The following is a 20,649-nucleotide window of genomic DNA, read 5'->3' on the forward strand; positions in this document are numbered from 1 at the left end:
ACCCTCCAGCTAGTGTAGTCATGACCCCTCCCTGCTGACACGGGGCTGGTGCCCCAGAGAGCTGGGTTTACCTGGGAGTGGGGGTGCACGGGCCAAGCCTGCAGCAGGGGGCTGGGTTTACCCGGGAGTGGGGACATGGGCCAGACCTGCAGCAGGGGGCTGGGTTTACCTGGGAGTGGGGGTGCACGGGCCAAGCCTGCAGCAGGGGGCTGGGTTTACCCGAGAGTGGGCACATGGGCCAAGCCTGCAGCAGGGGGCTGGGTTTACCCGGGAGTGGGCACATGGGCCGGACCTGCAGCACTCCTGGGATGCCGCTTGTTTTCTGCCTTCAGGAGGTGCAGGAGCAGCAGTGCTCCTCGTCCAGGCTTCTTGTCTATAAAGTGGGCCACGGTGTCTGGCAGGAGATACTTACTTTTGAACCGAAAGTGTTCTCTTGTCCGAACGGGTCCCTTTTCCCTGGGGAAAGGAACCTAAGGGGCTGAAACGCTTTGAGTATGACCCAGCCCTGAGATAAGCAGGAGCGGGGCTGATGGGGCTGCGCCCTCCACATCTGCAGGGTCTCTCCTCCCGTGTACACAGATACGAGCACGCGTCTGCAGTGTGGGTAGGACCCTAGGAATGAACTGCACAGCCTGGAGTGCCTTTACTGAATTATTTGAAGTACAGTTCTTAGCCTGTTTCCACATCTTGGCCGAGTGTTCAGATTTTAAGTTCATTCTTTAACGTTGACCTTTGGAGCCACCTTCTGGTGCTGAGCCTGGGAGTAGGATCTCAAAGGCCGTAAGCTCAGGAGAGTCCTTGCTTTCTGGAAACTGTGTTTGATTTTTGCGCATGCTCGTGCAATTCTAACCCAACTGTGTTTCCTCTCTTGGTTGTTTTCCCCACCGTTGCTTGTGGATTTTCAGATTATAAGACTGGTTTCGGAGGCAAATTCGGTATTCAGTCGGAGAGGCAGGACTCCGCTGCTGTGGGGTTTGATTACAAGGAGAAGTTGGCCAAGCACGAGTCCCAGCAAGGCACAGTTGCCACCAGCCTCTTACCCCCACCCTCCCCGTCCCATGCAGCCACTTCTAGCACAGACTTCAGGGCTCACCGTCCGCGCCTGCAGCACAGTCCTCCTGTGTCACCAGTTGTCAGCTGTCAGCCTGTTGGGCACTTGAAACCCATTTCTGTTAGAGCGACACTGGTTTTGAATGGTTCCCTTCTCTTCCCCGCTTCACTTTCTTCCCTGTGAACCTGTGATCTGCGTATGGCAGGATGTACCAGTTAGTGTGTGGGTGCTGTCTTTCGAACCCTGTGACCCTTCCAGTCTCTGGACCGGGGCATCTCCGCTCTCCAGCAGCATTCTGCCCGAGGCTGTTCTGCTGGTAATGGTGGCTGCTGTGAGCCGTTGAGTCAGGCCTTCCAGATGAGGAGAGAGGTGTTCGGTTCAACCAAACCACTGGCCGTTTGACCAGGGGCTTCGTAGCTGCAAGGGCCAGGAGACAGGCGTGTTCTGTGTGGTGTCTGTGTCTCATTTGTGGTGGTGTTTTTGGCCGGGGTTGGGAGGTTTTTTGTTTGTTTCATTTGATGACACCGTATGTGTGTAACATCTCCACACAGAGCCACACAGTATGTACGCAGACCAGCTCTGCATCCTTCCTTAGAGCAGTTATGTTACCTTCAAAATTTGGACTTGGTTATTAGAACCTGAACACATAATTGGGAAAATAGTAATTCCCTAACCTTGCAGGGCAGACTCTAGACTTTCCACCTGCAGCGTTAGAAACACAGCAGTGTTCAGGTGTGGGCAGGTAGACACACCTGGGGTGGTCCCGCAGACTGCATGGAGATGGCAGTGGCTCTCCGAGGCATCACTCCTGCATGACAGTGTGACTTTCATGTGGATCTGTGTTGCTGCAGCAGAAGGATTTGGCTGGTAGAATTTCCACATGGATTTTTTTTTTCTCTTAAAAAGCAAGAGAACAAACTGCGATTGAGCCTCTTTTTAGCGCTCAGTAGAGCAGGCGCACAGGAAGCAGCTGAGAATAAGCCCGTGCTGGTGCGGAAGACTGTGCTATTGAAGTGGCGCGTTGCAAAGGCCTGTCCGTGCCCTCTCCTCGCTTAGCTCCTGCCTGCCGCCTGCCGCCCCTCCTGCCCCTCAGGGAATGCTGAAGCCCGCCCCTGGCCTGTGCCCTGCTTCTCACTGCCTGGGTCTCACGACCATGGGTGGAAGCAAAACTTGCCTTGCAAGTGAAGCCTCGCTTGGCCATTCTCGTTTCTTCCCGCTGTGGTGCACCTTCTTGGGCTGTTTCCGGATCTGTCTGCATGCACCCGCGGCCACCCCACGCTCGCCTCCGCCGCACAGTAAGTGTTGTGTTTTGCCACATTTCAGACTACTCCAAAGGATTCGGCGGGAAGTATGGGGTGCAGAAGGATCGGATGGATAAGGTAAATATTCCAGACCCGGAGCTTAGTGTCGTCTGCCTGCAGGGACTCTTGGTGGGCGTGGCTCGCGGTGCGGGTGGCACCTACGCACTGGGGTGGGGCACAGGTGGTTTCCATCACGGTGGACATGATGTGTCCTGTGCTTCTCATGGCCGTGCTGTGGGATGGGCGCTGGCCCTGGCCCCCCTCTAGTTGGGGGCCCCAGGCCAGGCAGGTTCAGCACCTGGCTGTGGCACAGCAGTGGACGGCTGGGCTGCCACAGGAACCCAGACGTTTAACATGAGAGGTGAGAGCCTCGAGGGCTCATGTCCATTTGAACTTAAATTCTTAACAGTAAATGAGATTGGAACCGAGTGTTAGACCGCGTGTGGGGCCACCCCGCTGGTGGCCGGCGCTGCCTGTGCCATGATGAGCCATGTCTCCCATCTTCAGCCTCACAGAGACGCGGGCTCCACACTGCCTGCTGCTGTGCATGGCCTGCGGTCAGGGGTGGCAGGGTCAGTCCTTGCCTCGAAGCTGACCACACACAGCACCATCCAGGGGCTCCTGATGTGGGCTCTGGGGGCGTGGGCGGGCAGAGCAGGTGTTCGGGCTGGGCTCGCCAGGGAGCCGTAGCCTGGGCTCATTTCTGAGGGCAGGCGGGAGTTCAGGAGAGAAGGCTCAGGAGACCACGGAGGGACGAGGTGCGGGGCTGGGTGGGACAGGAGTCACAGCAGGTTCTCGAGGAGCCTAGCTGCAGAGGGAGGGCGGGGAGCGGGGACAGAGCCAGCCCTGGAGAGCCCCACACACCACAGGGCGTTCTGCACGTCATTAGGTGACATGCATGGCCCCAGAAGGGTTAGCAGGTAGGGGACACTTTGGGGGTCTGCTTTGAGAATCCGCCAGCCTCAGCGTGGAGTCTGGGTTGTGGGGAGTGGCCTGGGCAGGGGGGTGTGGTCCTGAGGAGAACTGGAGGGGCTCAGGTGGTAGAGAAGCAGGGCATGGTGTTTGGCGCCAAGGGACGCAGGGGAGGGAGCAGTTGGGTGGGTGTGGGGTGGACGTGGGGCCGACAGTGAGCTGAAGAACTGGGAGTAGCGGATGTGGGTGTCAGTGAGAGGAAGCTGGGGTAGGGCTGGGGCCAGGCCCGGGTGGCGTGCAGAGTGGGGAGGGGAGTAGGCACGCGGTCAGAGGACACTGGGCAGGGGAAACCGGTGAGGTAGCGGGGGCCTTGCGAGGCACTGGGACGGGTGGAGGGAAGGAGCTCCCCTCTGGGTGAGTCAGAGGTTGTGGCTTTGGGGCCGGAACCTGAGGGACTGCTGTGCTGTGGGTGTCTGTGGTCAGCATTGCTGGTGTTGGCAGTGACCGCTGAGCTTGTGAGCACGTGGGGAGGCAGTGTAGGGGTGTGGCCTTTGGTGTCGTTGTCCTTCATCCAGGACGGGGTGGAGCTTCTCTCCTTTGGTTTGCTGTGTGATGAAGTCCAAGGCTTAGAGAGGGTGCTGTAACTGCCTGAGTCCCCGTACATTGTGGGGATGGGGCTACAACCCAGGCTGGGAGGTGAGGTCATCCCCTGAGGGCGAGGTGATGTCTGCAGAGGGCCCAGTGGGTGATGGGACCCAGTAAGGCTGATGGCCTTGCCTTTGAACAGGTGCAAGCGGCTCAAGGGACATGGAGTAGACGCTGGAGCTGACTGACAGGAGGAGGGAGCAGGGTCCGAGGAAGGACAGGCAGGCCAGGAAGGGGGCAAGCAGGAGGTGCTGGGCAGAAAGGGGCCATGGTGTGGGGGCTCTGGTGGCTTCTGAGCCTCAGGTGTTCTCATCAGAGGTAGTGAAACCCACAGTGAGACTGGGGACGGCCGCTGGTCTCCACGAGCCCTGCCAGTCTCCACCTGAGTCCTATGTGAGAATCATTGCTGCTACTTGGTCAGGCCGGAGTTGAGTCCCCCGCAATGCAGAAAGATGTGACTGCACCACTGCGTGGTGTGGTGTGGAGGACGGGCCACCAGAGGCTTGCATGTGTCCCCAGCGTCTTTTGCTTCCTGTCAATGCTCACACCTCTGGGTGGCGAGGGAGGGTGGGGAAGGCGTGAGGCGGATCCCAGAATTGGTGTATGATAGAGCAGATGGAGATACATGTATTTCTTATGCTCATGCTGACTCACGGTTGCCTGCAAATGTGGTGGGTAATCGTTCTCATGCCTCAGTTAGTTTGCAAAACTGAGAGGCCATGAAGAGTGCTCTGGGCTGTGTGGCTGGGCCTTTAGGAAGATCTGAGGAAGGCATTTGCATCTGGTAGGAGCTGCCACAGGGCATGGAGAAAAGAGAAAAGTGCTTTTCTGACGCCCAATTCCTATCTCCACAGAACGCGTCCACCTTTGAGGATGTCACCCAGGTGTCCTCTGCCTACCAGAAGACAGTACCTGTTGAAGCTGGTGAGTCCTGGCTGATACCGGGAGCACCGTGTGGTTTCCCAGGAAAACACTGAGGTGAAACACAGCCAGGAGCAGACGCACCACTAGTTGAAAGCGTGGTTGTTGCTGCGTATTTTTGGGAAAGAAAATGATCCTTTTGATGAAGATCCCGTTTCTCCTGCAGAGGTTTAGAGTCACCTTTCAAACGCAGCATGGTGCAGCTGTTTCAGTGGGGCCTGTTTCGAGGGCCTCTTCCCAAAGCAAAGGGGTTATGTGCACGTTCACGAGGGTCCCTCCACACTGCCAGTGACCAGCTCCTGGGAGCAGCTGGGGCCTGCCCGGCTCGCTGAGCCACTGGGTCACAGCTGTGGCAGGAGGAAGACGTCTTGATGTCTGTGTGCAGGCGACGGCAGACATTCTCTCTGCTGCTTGTTCTTGGGCCCTTGACCAGGGAGCTCGAAACCTGTCCTTTTCTGTGCTGGACACACGATTGAGTCAGAGGTGGCCCATGCCCCGGAGAGTCAGGTACTTGGGGAAAATATCGTACATGAAAGCAAGTGCTAAATTTAACACAGGATGCGGAGAGCTACCACTGCTTACTAGGGGAGCCGTGGATCCACAGTTCTCAGAGTTGGAGGGCCCAGGACGCTTTGACACTTTGACCACTAGTGAGAACCCCCCAAGACGTTGATGTATTTGATGACATTGACTATATTAGAAATTAGAGGAATGTGGCCCGGCGTGGTGGCTCACGCCTGTAATCCCAGCACTTTGGGAGGCTGAGGCCGGTGGGTTACAAGGTCAGGAGATCAAGACCATCCTGGCTAACACAGTGAAACCCTGTCTCTACTAAAAATAAAAAATAAAAAATAAATTAGCCAGGCATGGTGGCGGGCGCCTGTAGTCCCAGCTACTCAGGAGGCTGAGGCAGCAGAATGGCCTGAATCCAGGAGGCGGACCTTACAGTGAGCTGAGATTGCACCACTGCACTCCAGCCTGGGCGACAGAGCGAGACTCCATCTCAAAAAAAAAAAAAAGAAATCAGAGGACTGTTTTATTTGTTTATTTATTTATTTTGAGACCGGGTCTTGCTGTGTCATCCAGGCAGGACTGCAGCCTCAGTCTCCGGGGCTCAAGCAGTCCTCTTGCCTCAGCCTCTGAGAAGCTGGAACTATAAGCGCATGCCACCATGCCCAGTTAAATTTTTTTATTTTTAGTAGAGACGAGGTCTCATTGTGTTGCCCAAGTTGGTCTTGAATTCCTGAGCTCAAGTGATCCACCTGCCTCAGCCTCTCAGAGTGCTGGGATTACAGGCATGAGCCACCACAGCCACTGGAAAGTTATAAATGGGTTCACTTAAAAAGAACAAAACTAGGTTGGGTATGCTGGCTCACGCCTGTAGCCGCAGCACTCTGGGAGGCCGAGGCAGGTGGATCACCTGAGGTCAGGAGTTTGAGACCAGCCTGGCCAACATGGTGAAACCCTGTCTCTACTAAAGATACAAAAAGTAGCTGGGCATGGTGGCCCACGCCTGTAATCCCAACTACTCAGGAGACGGAGGCAGGAGAATTGTTTGAATCTAGAGGCGGAGGTTGCAGTGAGCCTTGATTGCGCCACTGCACTCCAGCCTGGGCGACAAGAGCTAACCTCCATCGCAAAAAATAAAAATAATAATATAACTGGCCATGCACGGAGTGGCATTGTTTTATTTTGTAAATCTCTTTAATAGAAGATGGCTGCATTCTCACACCTATCTGCCTCTGCAGTCTGTCGATGTTACGTTGTTTAGGAAGAACATGTGGAATCACCTGGGTAGGCGGTTGGGAAAGGGAGGAGTGTTTGTAACCTTGAGGGCAGTGTGGGTGTCCTTCCGCGATGCCATGCAAGCGTGCCAGGTGGGGGTGGTCCTGCGGGCCGGCTCCTCTGGCCCTGAGTGGCTCGCTCCCCAGTATGCTCGGGTGGCACCCTGTGTTGGTTATTTGGAAAATGTTGGACCTCTGAATTATGCCCGTCTTCCACTTGCGGACACTTCTCATTATACAGGACCAAAAAAAATCATATTTGCTGTCATCGTCAATGTCATCTGCAGAGGCTAAGTGGAAATTGTCGTGTTCATGTGGCAGCCTCACATTTTTCAGAATTCTGTCTTTTACTTGAAAGCTGGAATTTTCCCGTTGGCGACAAATACTACAGTAATTTTTCTTGACACAATAGGCTTAGTTCATTCACTTGGGAGAAAACTGATGCCAGATACCCAGCTTTGCATAACCATAGTTTGTCTGTCAGTTGTTATTTCAGGGAAGAACGTTGTTCCATGAAAAAACAATCAACTTGCAGCTCTCATGGTTCCATTCATGTTCCTTGAGACAGAGACAGCCACCGCCACAGTCCCGGACACAGCAGGGAAGGCTCACGTGTCTTCCCACTTTTTTGAGACAGAATCTCGTTCTGTTGCGAGGCTGGAGTGCAGTGGCGCCATCTTGGCTCACTGCAACCCCTGCCCCTGGGTTCAAGCAGTTCTCCTTGCCTCAGCCTCCGAGTAGCTGGGATTACAGGCGTGCACCACCACGCCCAGCTAATTCTTGCATTTTTAGTAGATACAGGGTTTCACCATGTTGGCCAGGATGGTCTCAATCCCTTGACCTCGTGATCCACCCGCCTTAGCCTCCCAACATGCTGCGATTACAGGCGTGAGCCACCGCACCCGGCCTTGTTCCCCACCTTTGACTTACATTTTTATCGTTTTTTCTTAATAGACATGGGGTCTCACTATCTTTCTGAGGCTGGTCTCAAACTCCTGATCTCAGACAGTCCTCCCATTTCAACCTCCCAAAGTGCTGGGAATTACAGGCATGAGCCACTGCCCTCTTTTCCATTTTTGTCACACACAATATAAAAAAATGTATACTCAGCGGCTGAGATTCACTGTATTCAGTATATGTCGATTACAGTATACATCAGTACCTTAACTGCTTTATCAAGGACAGATGCCTTTAAGAGAAATTGGCTGTTTTTATTTAAAATTGTGAGTGTGGTGGTGAAGATTCTGTCTTGTTTAAAGATCTTCCTGATGCCAAGCTTAGGGGGATCGCCAGTCCCACCAGGTGTGCAGTGCCCTGCGGCCGGCGCCCAGTGCTGGCTCCGGACCAGTGTGAGCTGGCAGCTGCAAGAACCTTTCCCTCCTCGGGGGTGGGGGGATGACCGGTTCCTGGGGTGGTCACCCTCTGTGGGGCTGTTGTCCAGGAGCAGTGTTTTTGCTGTGCTCAAGCCACACGTCCTCCCTCCTTTCTCTATAGTGACCAGCAAAACAAGTAACATCAGAGCTAACTTTGAAAACCTCGCTAAGGAGAAGGAGCAGGAGGACAGGCGGAAGGCGGAGGCAGAGAGAGCCCAGCGGATGGCGAAGGAGCGGCAGGAGCAGGAAGAGGCCAGGAGGAAGCTGGAGGTGAGCGGCAAGGAGTGGGCTGCAGCGCGCTCTCCCTCTCGGACCTGTGCGAGGGGATTGGCAGCTCTGGGGCCTGGGCGGGGCTTATTCTTTCCTTGGAAGGCATGTTTAACTCTCCTTTAAGGCTGTGCTTTAAGGCACTTGTCACATGAAGCCACACATAGGCTGAGTCTCTGGCCACAATGCTCCAGGCAGCTGGCTAGCGCCATCCTGGTCTTGCCGGTCCAGCCCCAGGACCCAGCAACCTGCCCTGCCCTCTGTCCCTGAGCTGACAGCAGAGTCCTGTCGGCTTCGTCCTCCACGGAGCTCTTGTCCAAATGTCAGCCTGAGTCTCTTCTCACCCCTCCCCCTCTGGAAGCCCCTCCTTTTCCGGGTGAAAGTTTGGCGTTTGGAGGGGCCTCTGTGCAGAGGCAGCCTGCTCTTGGGGCCTGCTTCTGCTTGGCCCGCCCAGCCCCGCTCACCCAAGCCCCGGCTGTGGAGAAGCGCTCCAGAGAAAGATGCCAGGAGCGCACCCCTGGCAGGGGCAGAGCACGAGCCTGCATCTGGGTGCTTTGGGTCTAGCCTGGGTGGTGTCCCGCTGACAAGGAATTTCCTTGTGCTCAGCGGGATTGGGGGGGCTGTGAATAGAGCCTGGAGCCTACAAATGTGTGTGTGTGAAGTTACCAGGTGTGGCTCTCAGCTGGGGCGTCTGCAGTGTGGGGCAGGCCCAGCCTGTGTGGAAGCCTGGGCTTCTCCTGCCCACCCCAGGCCCTGCCCCTGCGGGGCCACACAGGACATGGTACTTCGAGTGTTTAATCTGTGGATGGCACCAGGTGACGTGGGAATTTACAACTGTCCTGTTGGGGTCAGGCAAGACCATAGATGCCAGGAACCGTGCTAGGGTCTCAAGACCAGGAGTGGTTTTCTCTTCAGCAAGACAAGACAGCACTACCATTGTTCTTAACATAGCGAGGCAGCCTGCAGGGGGAGAGGAGGGAGGGTTTGGATCGGACGCCGGGGTGTTCCTAACAGAGCAAGGCAGGCTGCAGAGGGAGAGAGGAGGGTTTGGATGGACACCGGGGTTCAGGTCCTGCAGGGGGAGGGGAGGGAGGGTTTGGAGCAGACTCCCGGGGTCCAGGTCCTGCAGAGGGAGAGGAGGGAGGGGGTTTGGAGCGGATGCCCGGTCTGGTAAACGGGCAGGGGGAGAGAGGGAGGGGGGCTTGGAATGGACGCCCGGGGTCTGGTGGCCTGCAGGGAGGGAGGGAGGGGTTTGGAGCGGACGCCCGGGGTTCAGGTCCCAGGGGGAGGGGAGGGAGGGGTTTGGGATGGACGGGTTCAGGGTCCCAGGGGGCTGGATGGGTTCAGGGGGGGGAGGGGATGGAGCGGGGGTGGATGGACAGGGGGGAGGGAAGGAACAGGGGGGGAGGGGAATGGAGTGGACAGGGAGGAATGGATGCCTGGGGTTCAGGGGCCCCTGGGAGAGGGGTTTGGCTGGGGTTCAGGAGGGAGGGAGTTTGAGCCGTGACGCCCCGGGGCTCCTGTGGGTCCTGGTGTAGAGGAGGCAGGGTTTGGAGCGGACGCCTGGGGTTCAGATCCTGCCTGGGTGGCTCCCTGGCCCGTGTGCCTGCACACCTCGCCCTCAGACTCAGCGTCTGGCACTGGAGCCCGCAGGCTGTCAGTGAGTTTCCCGTTGCTGCTGTAGTCACCACCACACACAGCACACAGCTAGTGTCTTACAGCCCTGGAGGTCAGAAGTCCTCAAAGATGTCAGCAGAGCTGTGTTCCTCCTGGCGGCCCTGCGGCCCCATCTTCCCATCTCCAGCCTCTGCTTTCGTTGTCACCGCCCCTCCTCTGTCCCTCACACTCCTGCCTCCCTTCTCTCAGGACCTCGTGATTACATTGGGTCCACCCAGACAGTCCAGAGTTCCCATCACAGAACCCTTAGTTTCATCACACACACAGTCCCTCCGCATGGGGTCTGGGGACTGCGATGTCAGCAGCTTTGAGGGGCCATTATCCTACCCTAGTTCATCCTTTGGCCCCTAAAGCTTCATGTCCGTCTCATGCGCAAACGCACTCAGCCCATATGAAGGCCCCCAAAGTCTCAACCCTTTGCAGCATCAACTGAGACTCCCAAATCTGTGGCTAAACCATCTAATCGTGTGTGGGCGGGACATGAGCTGTGGCCCAGTCCCAGCACTGTCGCATCACTGGCTGTGTGATCTCAGCTCAGAGCTCACCTGCCCCTCGGATCCTGCCTGGGAGCTGATGGGATCTGAAGCTTGGTGCTTCAGCTCACCTGCCCCTCAGATCCTGCCTGGGTGCTGGTGGGATCCGAGGCTTAGTGCTCCAGCTCAACCTTGGTGTGGATGTTTTCCGCTCCTTCCCCCAGAGCATGCCTAGAGCTTGGGCGCAATCTTCTGAAACACGGCAGGCGTGACAGTGCAGAGTGTCATGGCAGCATTCTGAATGCTGTTTGTTTTCAATCACAGGAGCAAGCCAGAGCCAAAACGCAAACGCCCCCTGCGTCGCCTGCACCTCAGCCAACCGAGGAGAGGCTGCCCTCGAGCCCCGTCTATGAGGTTGGTGTCTTTGGTGTTTGAATGAGCGTGACTTCCTGCCAGAGCCCAGGTCCTCTGTGGAGCGGAGGAAGCCCTTGCAGGCAGGCAGCGTGGTGTGGGTGCAGAGGGCATCGCTACATTCCACGCCCGGAGAGGGGTGGGCCGGGAGCGCCCTGGGGGTGGGTGACATGCCTCAGTGCTGTCAGGGGACAGCTGTGCAGGCCCACGTGCCATCTTCTCACCCCTCTACAGCCTGTTGTAGTCTGGCCACTTTCACTGCAGTCCCTGCTGGGGTCACCTGCTGTCAGATAATCAGATGTGGGGGTCTTCCCCCCACTTGCTGTCTGCTGTGCGGGACGCCGCCACACTCCCTTCTGGCAATGCCGCCCTCCCTCATCACTGAGCCCCCACCTCCTGCGCGATCTGCCTTCTGTGCCTGCCCCGTTCAGCTCTCCGGCCTTGCAGCCTCTCATGAGTGTGCTGCAGACATGCTGTCCAGCCCCTCCCTGTGCTGCTGACCCCCTCTTGTGGGTCCCCCAGTGTTCCGTCCCCATCCCAGAGTTACCCGTCCCCATCCCAGAGTTACCGAGCCGTCTGCCGACGGCCCGCCCATCCCTGACTTTGTGTCTCCTGCTCCCTGCCATCCCTGCGCTAACCACACCCTCCACCTATAACCACCTCTCCTGGCCCCAGCCCTGCCCCTTCTCCATCCCACCGCCATCATCCTGGTCTATGCATTCATCTCTCCTCGCCCAGGAGCCAGTCAGTGAGTTACGGGGGGCACACTCCAGACCACAGACCACGGTAGTTACGGGGGGCACACTCCAGACCACGGACCACGGTAGTTACGGGGGGCACACTCCAGACCACAGACCACGGTAGTTACGGGGAGCACACTCCAGACCACGGTAGTTCAGGAGCCCAGAGCGCCCTGGAGACAGGCAGGGTCTGGGGCCTGGGCCTCACTGGCCATGGCCTCGTCACCACCCGACTGTCCGTCCTGGGCTGTGCTGCTGCCTTTACCCTGCCAGGCCCTGGGGGGATGTGGTAAGTGAGGCCTTGCAGCTCATCGGGAACTAGCCTCCCCCTCTCGTCCCTCCCCTTGGCAGTCAGCGCCGTCTGCCGCAAGGAAGCTCCGACCCTGCCCCTCCTGTGCAGCTCGGCCCTTGCGTGGCTCCCGGCGCCTGCGCTGAGGGTGGAGTCGCTCTCCCTGCCCGCTCACTCTCCCTGGCGAGCAGTGCTCCACCACCAGTTCTTCCCGGATCTCCTGGCTGCGCGTTTCTGAGCTGCTGGCATTGCTTTTCTCTCACTGCCGGTGACATCAGGTGGACCCTGCTCAGAAACACTGATTAAAGCCAGCGTCGGTGATAAGCAGCTCAGGATTTTCGGTGGGGCTCCGAAGCTGCGGTGGTTATAAATAACGAGGTGTTCCGCTGGCACCTTTGTAGTTGAATGTGATTCTTCGGCGATGCCCTTACTGCCCTCTGCAGAGAGGATTTGTTTAGGGCAGAGCCCGGTCTGCAGGCTCGGCCGCTCTGCAGCCATGTGGTGAAGCTGCTGTCAGGCAGGGCCAGGGTCGAGCAGCACAGGGCAGGAGGGTGGCCACTCGGCCCCAGGGTGCCTTGTGCCTCGAAATCAGCCAAATTAACCCAACAAAGATGGGCTCTACCCCCAGGCAACAGCGCAGGCAGGGGCGTGGCTCCTAAGCTGCCGTGTGGGCGTGGCTACTGCAGGACTGGGGTGTTCCGGGGGTGAGGACCCAGTCATCGGGAAGGAAATGGCATGTGGGCCTCCCTGCACTCACCACCATGGTGAACATGCCAGCAGGCCTGGCCTTGCTATGCCACATCTGTTTTCTCAGTCCTGGCTGGGACTGAGAATTAGATGGCCTGTGGGTTTCTGCTGGCTGTGGCAGTGCAGCTGCTGCTCTCTGGAAGCCAACATGGGCCCCGTGCCATGTGCGTGTGACCCTTCCCCAGGACGCGGCTTCCTTCAAGGCAGAGCTGAGCTACAGAGGCCCTGTGAGTGAGACAGAGCCGGAGCCCTTGTACAGCGTGGAGGCCGCTGACTATCGAGAGGCCGGCAGCCAGCAGGGCCTGGCCTACGCCACAGAGGCTGTCTACGAAAGCGCAGAGGCCCCAGGCCACTATCCCACAGGTACTGGGCCCCACGCTGCAGCGCCCTTCCCAGGGCGGGGAGCTCCCAAGACATCCTGCTCGACCTGTGGTGTCCTTGCGAGGAGCGTGGGTGGGTTTCCCGCTGACCCGCCTTCGCCTGCTTGCTGCAGGGTCTTTCTGTCCCTTGAGGGAAGTGCTCTAGACACATTTGGGGCAGCGGCTCCTGAGCTGCTTCCCGGGAAGATCCGCGTCGTGCTGGGGACGGGCGGGCAGGGCAGAGGAAGGGAGGGCTTCAGCTGCCGTCCTGTGTCTTTGGGACAGAATCTTAGGAAGTATCGTCTAAAACTTGAGAAGGCTGGGAACCTGTGTGGGACTTTGTGTTGCTCAGCTCTGTCCTGGCTTTCTTTTAGAGGACAGCACCTACGACGAGTACGAGAACGACCTGGGGATCACAGCCGTCGCCCTGTACGACTACCAGGCTGGTGAGCAGCCCGCAAAAGTGTTCAGAGGGGAGACCCGGGCGGCTGCACCCGCCTGTGCTTGTTTCCTGAGAATTGACTTCTCCAGCGTTGTAGAAATAATTTATGTTGAGATAATTTCAGAGGTATAGAAAAGTTGCAGGTATAGTGCCAAGAACTCCCATGTTCCCTACCCAGATTCCATCTCCGCACACACACGCACCCACCCCTTTATCTTTAGTATTCTCTGAACCCTTGGAGAGCTGCAAGGGTGCTGCCAGCCCCAAAGACTCCAGCGTGTTTCCCAAGGTCAAGGACGCTGTCCCTCAGGGATGCCCCACCCTCCAGGTGAGGGGGCCACACAGATGCCCCATTCCTGCCTGTCCTGTCCTGGCCACCAGCTCCCATGTGGCCGGCGTGTCCCCCTGAGTTCCCTTTGCGGCCTTGGCAGTTTAAGAGCAGCCTCAGCTCCTGGGCTGGCCTCAGCCGCCTGCCCCGTGTTCCCTCAGGGCCAGGCTGAGCCGTGCTCTGGTGGCAGTGAGGTCGTGGAGACCACGCGGTGGGGCTTCCTGCTGGGCCGCGTGGCGTCCACCTGTCCCTCTGTCTCAGCCACCATCTGGTCCACAAAGCCACTGCCACCCCTCTGCAGTTGACAAGCATCTTACGGGTGGCGTGGGATTCCTTTCCGAATCCCCGGCCGCTGCCTCTGAGTGCTTCCCGTTTGCAATTTTCCATCAGTGCGGAAGTTGGCATGCTACCATAAGTGAGCGCTGGCTGTCCCCGTTCAGTCCCTTTGCACACGTGCGTTTACATGCACGCGTGTGGATATGTCTGTGGCATCTCGGCACCTGTGTGTGGATTCTCATCACCGTGGCTTTTGCCCTCCAGGCCCATTTAAGCCATCACCTCGGGCTTCTCTCCGGGTGTTCCCCAGCCGTCCCTCTACTGTGGCCTCCACACCCCCATGGCCTTGGGCAGCCCATCTCCCCACCCCCTCCACAGATACGTCTGCCAGGGAGAGAGGGAAAGGGAGGGCGGGCAGGGCAGGAGTTATGTGGTGGATACCTGCTCCTGAGGAAGGGGTCCGGGTGGGGTTGGTGTTTTATGTGAGGGGCTCTGGGCATCTCTGTAGTCACTCGGCTCATGTTCTTCACAAATCCTGGCCTTGGTGGCAAGAGAGAGGCAGCAGGAGCCTCCGCAGTGCATCTCTGCAGGGGGCATCTCCTCGGAGCAGGCTGCCTGGGAGTTTGCTCTGGGTTGCACTGTTCTTTCCTAGCAGACCAGGAAACGCTCGCACTTAGCACCTTTCTCTGTGTTCTCTTCCCCAGCGGGTGATGATGAGATCTCATTTGACCCCGATGACATCATCACCAACATCGAAATGATTGACGATGGCTGGTGGCGTGGGGTGTGCAAGGGCCGGTACGGGCTCTTCCCAGCCAACTACGTGGACCTGCGGCAGTAGGGCCCCCAGCCCCCGCCCCCGGAGCTGCGCCCCGGACCCTCACACTACAGATCAGGCCTTCTTTGGTTCTTGGGTTTTGGGTTTTTTTGTTTTTTTTGTTTTTTTTTGAAGGTGGGGAGGAGAATATACACATTGCTTTTATATTTAATACTTTTGCTGATGCTTTTGAAAATGTTTATGCCACAGAATTTGCTAATATATTGTAATCACATTCCTTAGGAGGACTTTGGTAATTGGTTTTATGCATTGATGGATTGATGGGGTTTTTTTTGTTTTATTTTTTGCCAAATTGACTGTCACACGCGGCAGCTTCAGGGAGCTCGCATTGTCTTGAGTGCGTGTTGCCCTCGTGCTCATCAAGTGCAGTCGGGGCCTCCCACGACAAGCACGAGGCCTCAGGTGGGCCCTGTGGCGGGTAGGCAGGAAGGACTGTCCCAGGCCCTGTGGCGGGTAGGCAGGAAGGACTGTCCCAGACGAGGGCTCCCTCTAGAGTCTCAGTGTTTGGGGGGAGAGGGGCGGGCCTGCTGGAGGTTAACACGGAGCTAAGTCACCCAGAACACAGGAGCTGCCACGTCAGATGGGAAATCTGCCTGTGTCATACCGTGACAGCCCGCGGGATCAGGTGCTTTCTAGCAGAGACCCTGGATTTTTTCCTGTGCCCACCCCGGCTCGTCCTCATCTCTACTCATCCCTTACCCAGGTCGCTGGGAGGGCTGCTGGGAGCCTCTTCTGCCCCTGCCGGGCAGCGTCACCAAGTCCTTGAAATCTTCCCCTGCCCCGCAGGTCTCTGGATTGGCACAGTGCAGTTGAGGTCTGCATTGGGCTTTTCTTTTCACACAGGCTGATGTCTTGACCGTCACCCAGGTGGTCCGTGGGCCACCGGGCAGCCTGGGGCGGTATATGTGCCGTGTCACAGCATGGCCTCTCAGCCTTGGGAAGGAAGTCAGTGCCTGCTCTGCTGTGAGCCACCAGGAGCCTCCTCCCATCAGTGGGGTGTAGTCTTTTTGCCAAAATATCATGTTCAATTACAGTAGTTTGATGAGCTGAAGGCTAGAAGTGTGAAGTGCAGATGAGTGCGTGTTCCTCCCCAAGGCCCCGCACAGCTCCAGGACGCCGCTGTCCTGGCATTTGTGGCCACTGACTTTGTAGGAAACTCACCTCCTTCCTGAGGAGCCGGGAGGCTGGACCAGTCCCGTCATGCAGTCAGGTGGGCGGCGTGTCGTTCCAGAAGGTCCTGTGGAAATGTCTCGGGACTTGGGTCCCGGAGCACCCGTGAAGCGCGTGTTTTTGCTTCTGAGGTGCGTTTCTCATCCTTGCTTTACCACAATGAGCAATGAGGTCGGGTTTTATATGCAACTTATTGTATCTGAATTCCTGTAGCACACCTCATAGGTATGATTTTTTTAAATTAAAGAATTCAGAATAAACTTTTTTTGATCCACTTGTGTGATTCGCTTTGGTCTGTGGTCACTCCGTTCTGCAGTGGAAGCTGCGTCGACACTCTGGGCATCCTGCGCCCCGGACCTGGGCTGGCGGAGGCCCCCCTGCCGTCCTGTGCGTCTCACGTGTTCTGTTCTGGCCTTAGACTGAAGCGCGCGTTCCCTTTTCCGTGTTCTTCAGAGGTGCTGCTCACCAACTCAAATGTGTTTACTCTCGCAGATCATCTAGTTTTTTGCACAGGTTCCAAGCAAAGTCAAACTTTCTGTGCTTAAAAGTCATGTCTGAATTACAATTCTCAAATCCTGAGGGGGATTTTTCTCCCAGTCTCGTTTTGCTCAGGGGCACCGGAAGTTAAAGGCTAAGGGGAACAGTGGCACTGAGGGAGCAGGTGTGCCCTCGGGAGCCGGGGGTGCTGGGGAGCTGAGTTCCGGCTCACACTTCCTGCCCATCAGGTGCTCCCAGGGAGCTTTCGGCTGCACAACATACCTGCTACCCCTTCCAGCCTGGGTGGCGACGGAGCACTGCCTCCCTTCGACTGTCCTACACCTGCCTCTGGCTTAGTAAACAGCGCCTGTGCCAGCTCTGCCCACAGGAGCCAAACGTGAGAGTGCCCTCGCCCTCCTCCACTACCGGGCTGCCGTGCGTTCTGCATGACAGGGTCAGAGCCCTAATGGCGAGCCCTGTCCCACAGAGGGCCTGTCTGCCGGGTGAGATGGCAGCCACCTGCAGGGAGCTGGGTCCTGAAGAAATGAGGCATGGAGGCTTGGGAACGAGGGCAAAGTCCCAGCACGGGTGGGCAGACGGGGTCAGGGGGCTGGAGGACGGTGCGACGAAGGGAGGCGGCCCTGCTGGCCCACTGTCTGCCCAGTCTGGCTCTACCTGTGCCGCCTGCGGATGAGCATGGCAGGGGTTCAACGGGAACGGGACACATCTTGAGCGGGTCTGTGTTTCTGTTCTGTTGGTGGCCAAGCGTTGCCTGGCAGCTTGTGCACCTGGAGCCAACCACCTGAATCTTAGCCACTTTCCTTTTACATGTGGTTGGGGTTTTTTGTTTCTGTCTTTTGAGAAAGGATCTTGCTTTGTTGCCCAGGCTGGAGTGCAGTGGCGCGATCTCCGCTCCTGCAACCTGTGCACTGAAGGCTCAAGCGATCCTCCCACCTCAGCCTCCCAAGTAGCTGGGACTACAGGTGTGCACCACCACACCTGGCTACTTTTTGTATTTTTAGTAGGGATGTGATTTCACCATGTTGCCCAGGCTGGTCTAGAACTTCTGACCTCAAGTGATCCTCCCATCTCGGCCCCCCAAAATGCTGGGATTACAGGCATGAGCCACTGCGCCCAGCCTAGATGTGGTCATTTTAATGTCAGCTCACTTTACCTTCTGTCTCAAAGTTGGATTCACTCCCCAGGTCCCCTCTGGCCTGAGGAGCAGCCCAGGCCCGGCTTGCCCAGCAGCAACTTGCTCTGAGCCCGCTGGAGGAGGGAGGGCAGGACGTGGACATGCTTTTCCCTCTTGAGGCCCAGACATGGAAAATGTTTTGTGGCATGTAGGGAGCCATCGGCACGCAGGCACCTCCCAGAACCACCGGAGCCACTGCTGGCCACTCTGGGCGCTCAGACGTGGGCACAGCATGGAGAGTGCTTTGTCCGGTGAAAATGCTCACTGTGCTCCTGAAAGATCTGCTGGCAAATGCTGCTTCAACCCAAGATGCTCAGAGAGCGACTGACATGGTATTAACTGTGCACATACTGTGTGCTGGGCCTTGGAGGGGAAACGGGGGAATGTTGAATAAGAGAGATGGCTCAGCCCTGGGGAAGCTGACCCAAGAAATCAGAGATTCCACCACTGCGTTTATGTTTATTTTTTAAATCAATTTATTCTTTCTGAGATGGAGTCTTGCTCTGTTGCCCAGGCTGGAGTGCAATGGCGCAATTTCCACCCACTGCAACCTCCACCTCCCAGATTCAAGCAGTTCTGCCTCAGCCTCCCGAGTAGCTGGGACTACAGGTGTGCACCACCATGCCTGGCTAATTTTTGTATTTTTAGTAGAGACAGTTTCGCCAGGTTGGCCAGGCTGGTCTCAAACTCCTGACCTCAGGTGATCTGCCCGCCTCAGCCTCCCAAAGTGTTGGAATTACAGGCGTGAGCCATTGCGCCCGGCCCCCACCGCTATGTTTAATTCTAACCAAGGAGAAGAGGAAATTCCGAAAGGAGAACAAGGAGGTCTGAGAACACAGCTCGGGACTGGCCAGGGGCCTCCCCTTAAGCTCTCCCTGTTGTGTCCCTCCACACCGGGGCCTCATGGAGTGGGCACGGTTTTTGATACCTGCCTTGCTGACTTTCAGCTCCGATTTCTTCATCTGAAAGTGAGGATAAAAGAACCCCTCTTTCTAGTCAGATGGCTGCTAGATTCATTTGCCTGCTTGCATTTGAGATGTATTGCCAGGATACACCTCCACAGTCTGATGGAACACACTGAATTTTTGTTAACAACAAAAGGTAACAATACATTTTAATAATTTTTACTTATTTTGCCTGAAACATTAGGATTCTCTCCTTTTCTTATCTCAGTCCCATGTTTTTTGGTTTTTGGTTTGTGTGTGTTTTTTTTTTTTTTTTTTTTTTTTTTTTTGAGACGTTGTCTCGCTCTGTTGCCCAGGCTGGAGTGCAGTGGTGCAGTGGTGCAGTGGTGCAGTGGTGCAGTGGCACCATCTCAGCTCACTGAAGCCTCCACCTCCCAAGTTCAAGCGATTCTCCTGCCTCAGCCTCCCGAGTAGCTGGGATTACAGGTGCCCGCCACCATGCCTGGCTAATTTTTGTATTTTAGTAGAGATGGGGTATCACCATGTTGGCCAGGCTGATCTCGAACTCCTGACCTCGTGTGATCTACCTGCCTCGGCCTCCCGAAGGGCTGGGATTACAGGTGTGAGCCACGGCGCCCGGCCCCTCAGTCCTGTGTTTTGAATTCTGTTGTTTCTTTTCCCCCATTTTCCCTCCGGTTATTTCTTCTGACCTGTTTGACCTCCCTTGGGAAGACGCGCTCTGCTTTTGACGATGATGATTGTGAAAATGCACACAGACCGCAACTCAGTTGAAGAATTCTACGTTGTGTAATAAGGTGCTTTTGTTCTACCTACTGTCGTCATAATAGTGCTCCTTCTATTAAAACTGTTTTGAGACCACTCCATTGTCATTTGTGAGCTCTCAGACTTCCCACTAACATACGCCATCTCTCGCCGTAATGTTTGTCAGTATTGTCTGTGAATTACACCTCCTGCTATTACATAGAAAGAGATCCGTGCCTTGGTATTTGCAGGGGATTGGGCCCAGGACCTCCCTCCTGTACCCAAATCTGCACATAATCAAGTCCCCCAGTGCCCTGCAGAACCCACATCTATGAAAAGTTGGCCTTGCATGTGCAGGTTTTGCCTTCTGTGAATACTCTATTTTTTGTTGTTTTCGAGACAGGATCTCTGTCACTCAGGCTGGAGTGCAGTGGAGTGACACCACCATAGCTCACAGCAGCTTCAACCTCCCTCAAGCAATTTCCAACCTCAGCCTTCTGAGCAGCTGGGACCACAGGTGCACACCCACCATGCCTGGCTAATTTTTTTTTTTTTTTTTTTTTTTTTTTAGGTCTTTGTAGAGACGGTATCTCACTATGTTACTCAGGCTGGTCTTGAACTCCTGGCCTCAAGCCATCCTCCTGCCTCAGCCTCCGAAAGTGCTGAGATTACAAGTGTAAGCCACTATGCCCAGCCTGAATACTGTATTTTTTATGTGCTTGGTTGAAAAAAATATGTGTGTAAGTGGATGTTCACAGTTCACACCCTTGTTCAAAAGTCAGTTGTGTTCTCCTGAGTAGGGTGTGTGAATGAGATGCACATGAGTCCCTGCAGGCCTGATCACCCCCTGGTGGGCAGAATCCTGGCCTCCCAAAGATGTCTAGATCTTAATCCCCAGAACCTGTAATGATGTTACCCCGCATGGCCAAGGAGAATTAGGTAGCAGATGGAATTAAGGTTACTAATCAGCTGGCCTTCAAATAGGGAGATTATCTTTTCAGCACATGACACTGGGAAAGTAATATTCACATGCAAAAGAGTGATGTTGGTCCCTTACCTTTCACCAGACAGAAAAATTAACTGAAAATAGATTAAAGACCTAAACGCGAGACCTAAATCTATAAAACTCTTAGAAGTAAATGGGGAAAGCTTCATGACATCGAAGCTTTCATGACATTCCTAATTTGACAATGATTTCTTAGATATGGAACCAAAAGCACAGACAACAAAAGGAAAAATAGCTTAGTTGGGCCAGGCATGGTGGTTCACGCCTGTAATCCCAACACTTTGGGAGGCCGAGGCGGCT

At 56.0% G+C, this 20,649-nt stretch overlaps 1 protein-coding gene across 7 annotated transcripts in view; it reads left to right on the forward strand.

The window, feature by feature from the left end:
- CTTN (cortactin) overlaps positions 1-16,278 on the forward strand; it is a 39,063-nt gene extending 22,785 nt beyond the window's left edge. For 5 of the 7 annotated variants that reach the window (XM_031653794.1, XM_031653791.1, XM_031653795.1 and 2 more), the window contains 8 exons: positions 906-1,016; positions 2,375-2,430; positions 4,764-4,833; positions 8,109-8,257; positions 10,729-10,818; positions 12,777-12,954; positions 13,325-13,396; positions 14,701-16,278. In XM_031653794.1, coding sequence (XP_031509654.1) covers positions 906-1,016; positions 2,375-2,430; positions 4,764-4,833; positions 8,109-8,257; positions 10,729-10,818; positions 12,777-12,954; positions 13,325-13,396; positions 14,701-14,837 — 863 coding nt within the window. In that variant the 3' untranslated portion in view covers positions 14,838-16,278. The remainder of the gene's footprint in view (positions 1-905; positions 1,017-2,374; positions 2,431-4,763; positions 4,834-8,108; positions 8,258-10,728; positions 10,819-12,776; positions 12,955-13,324; positions 13,397-14,700) is intronic. The other 2 variants (XM_009185427.4, XM_009185429.4) reach the window with 1 other exon arrangement.
- Positions 16,279-20,649: the final 4,371 nt, after the last annotated feature.

The sequence above is a fragment of the Papio anubis genome, chromosome 12 (genome assembly GCF_008728515.1).
Source record: "Papio anubis isolate 15944 chromosome 12, Panubis1.0, whole genome shotgun sequence".
Lineage (NCBI taxonomy): Eukaryota > Metazoa > Chordata > Mammalia > Primates > Cercopithecidae > Papio > Papio anubis.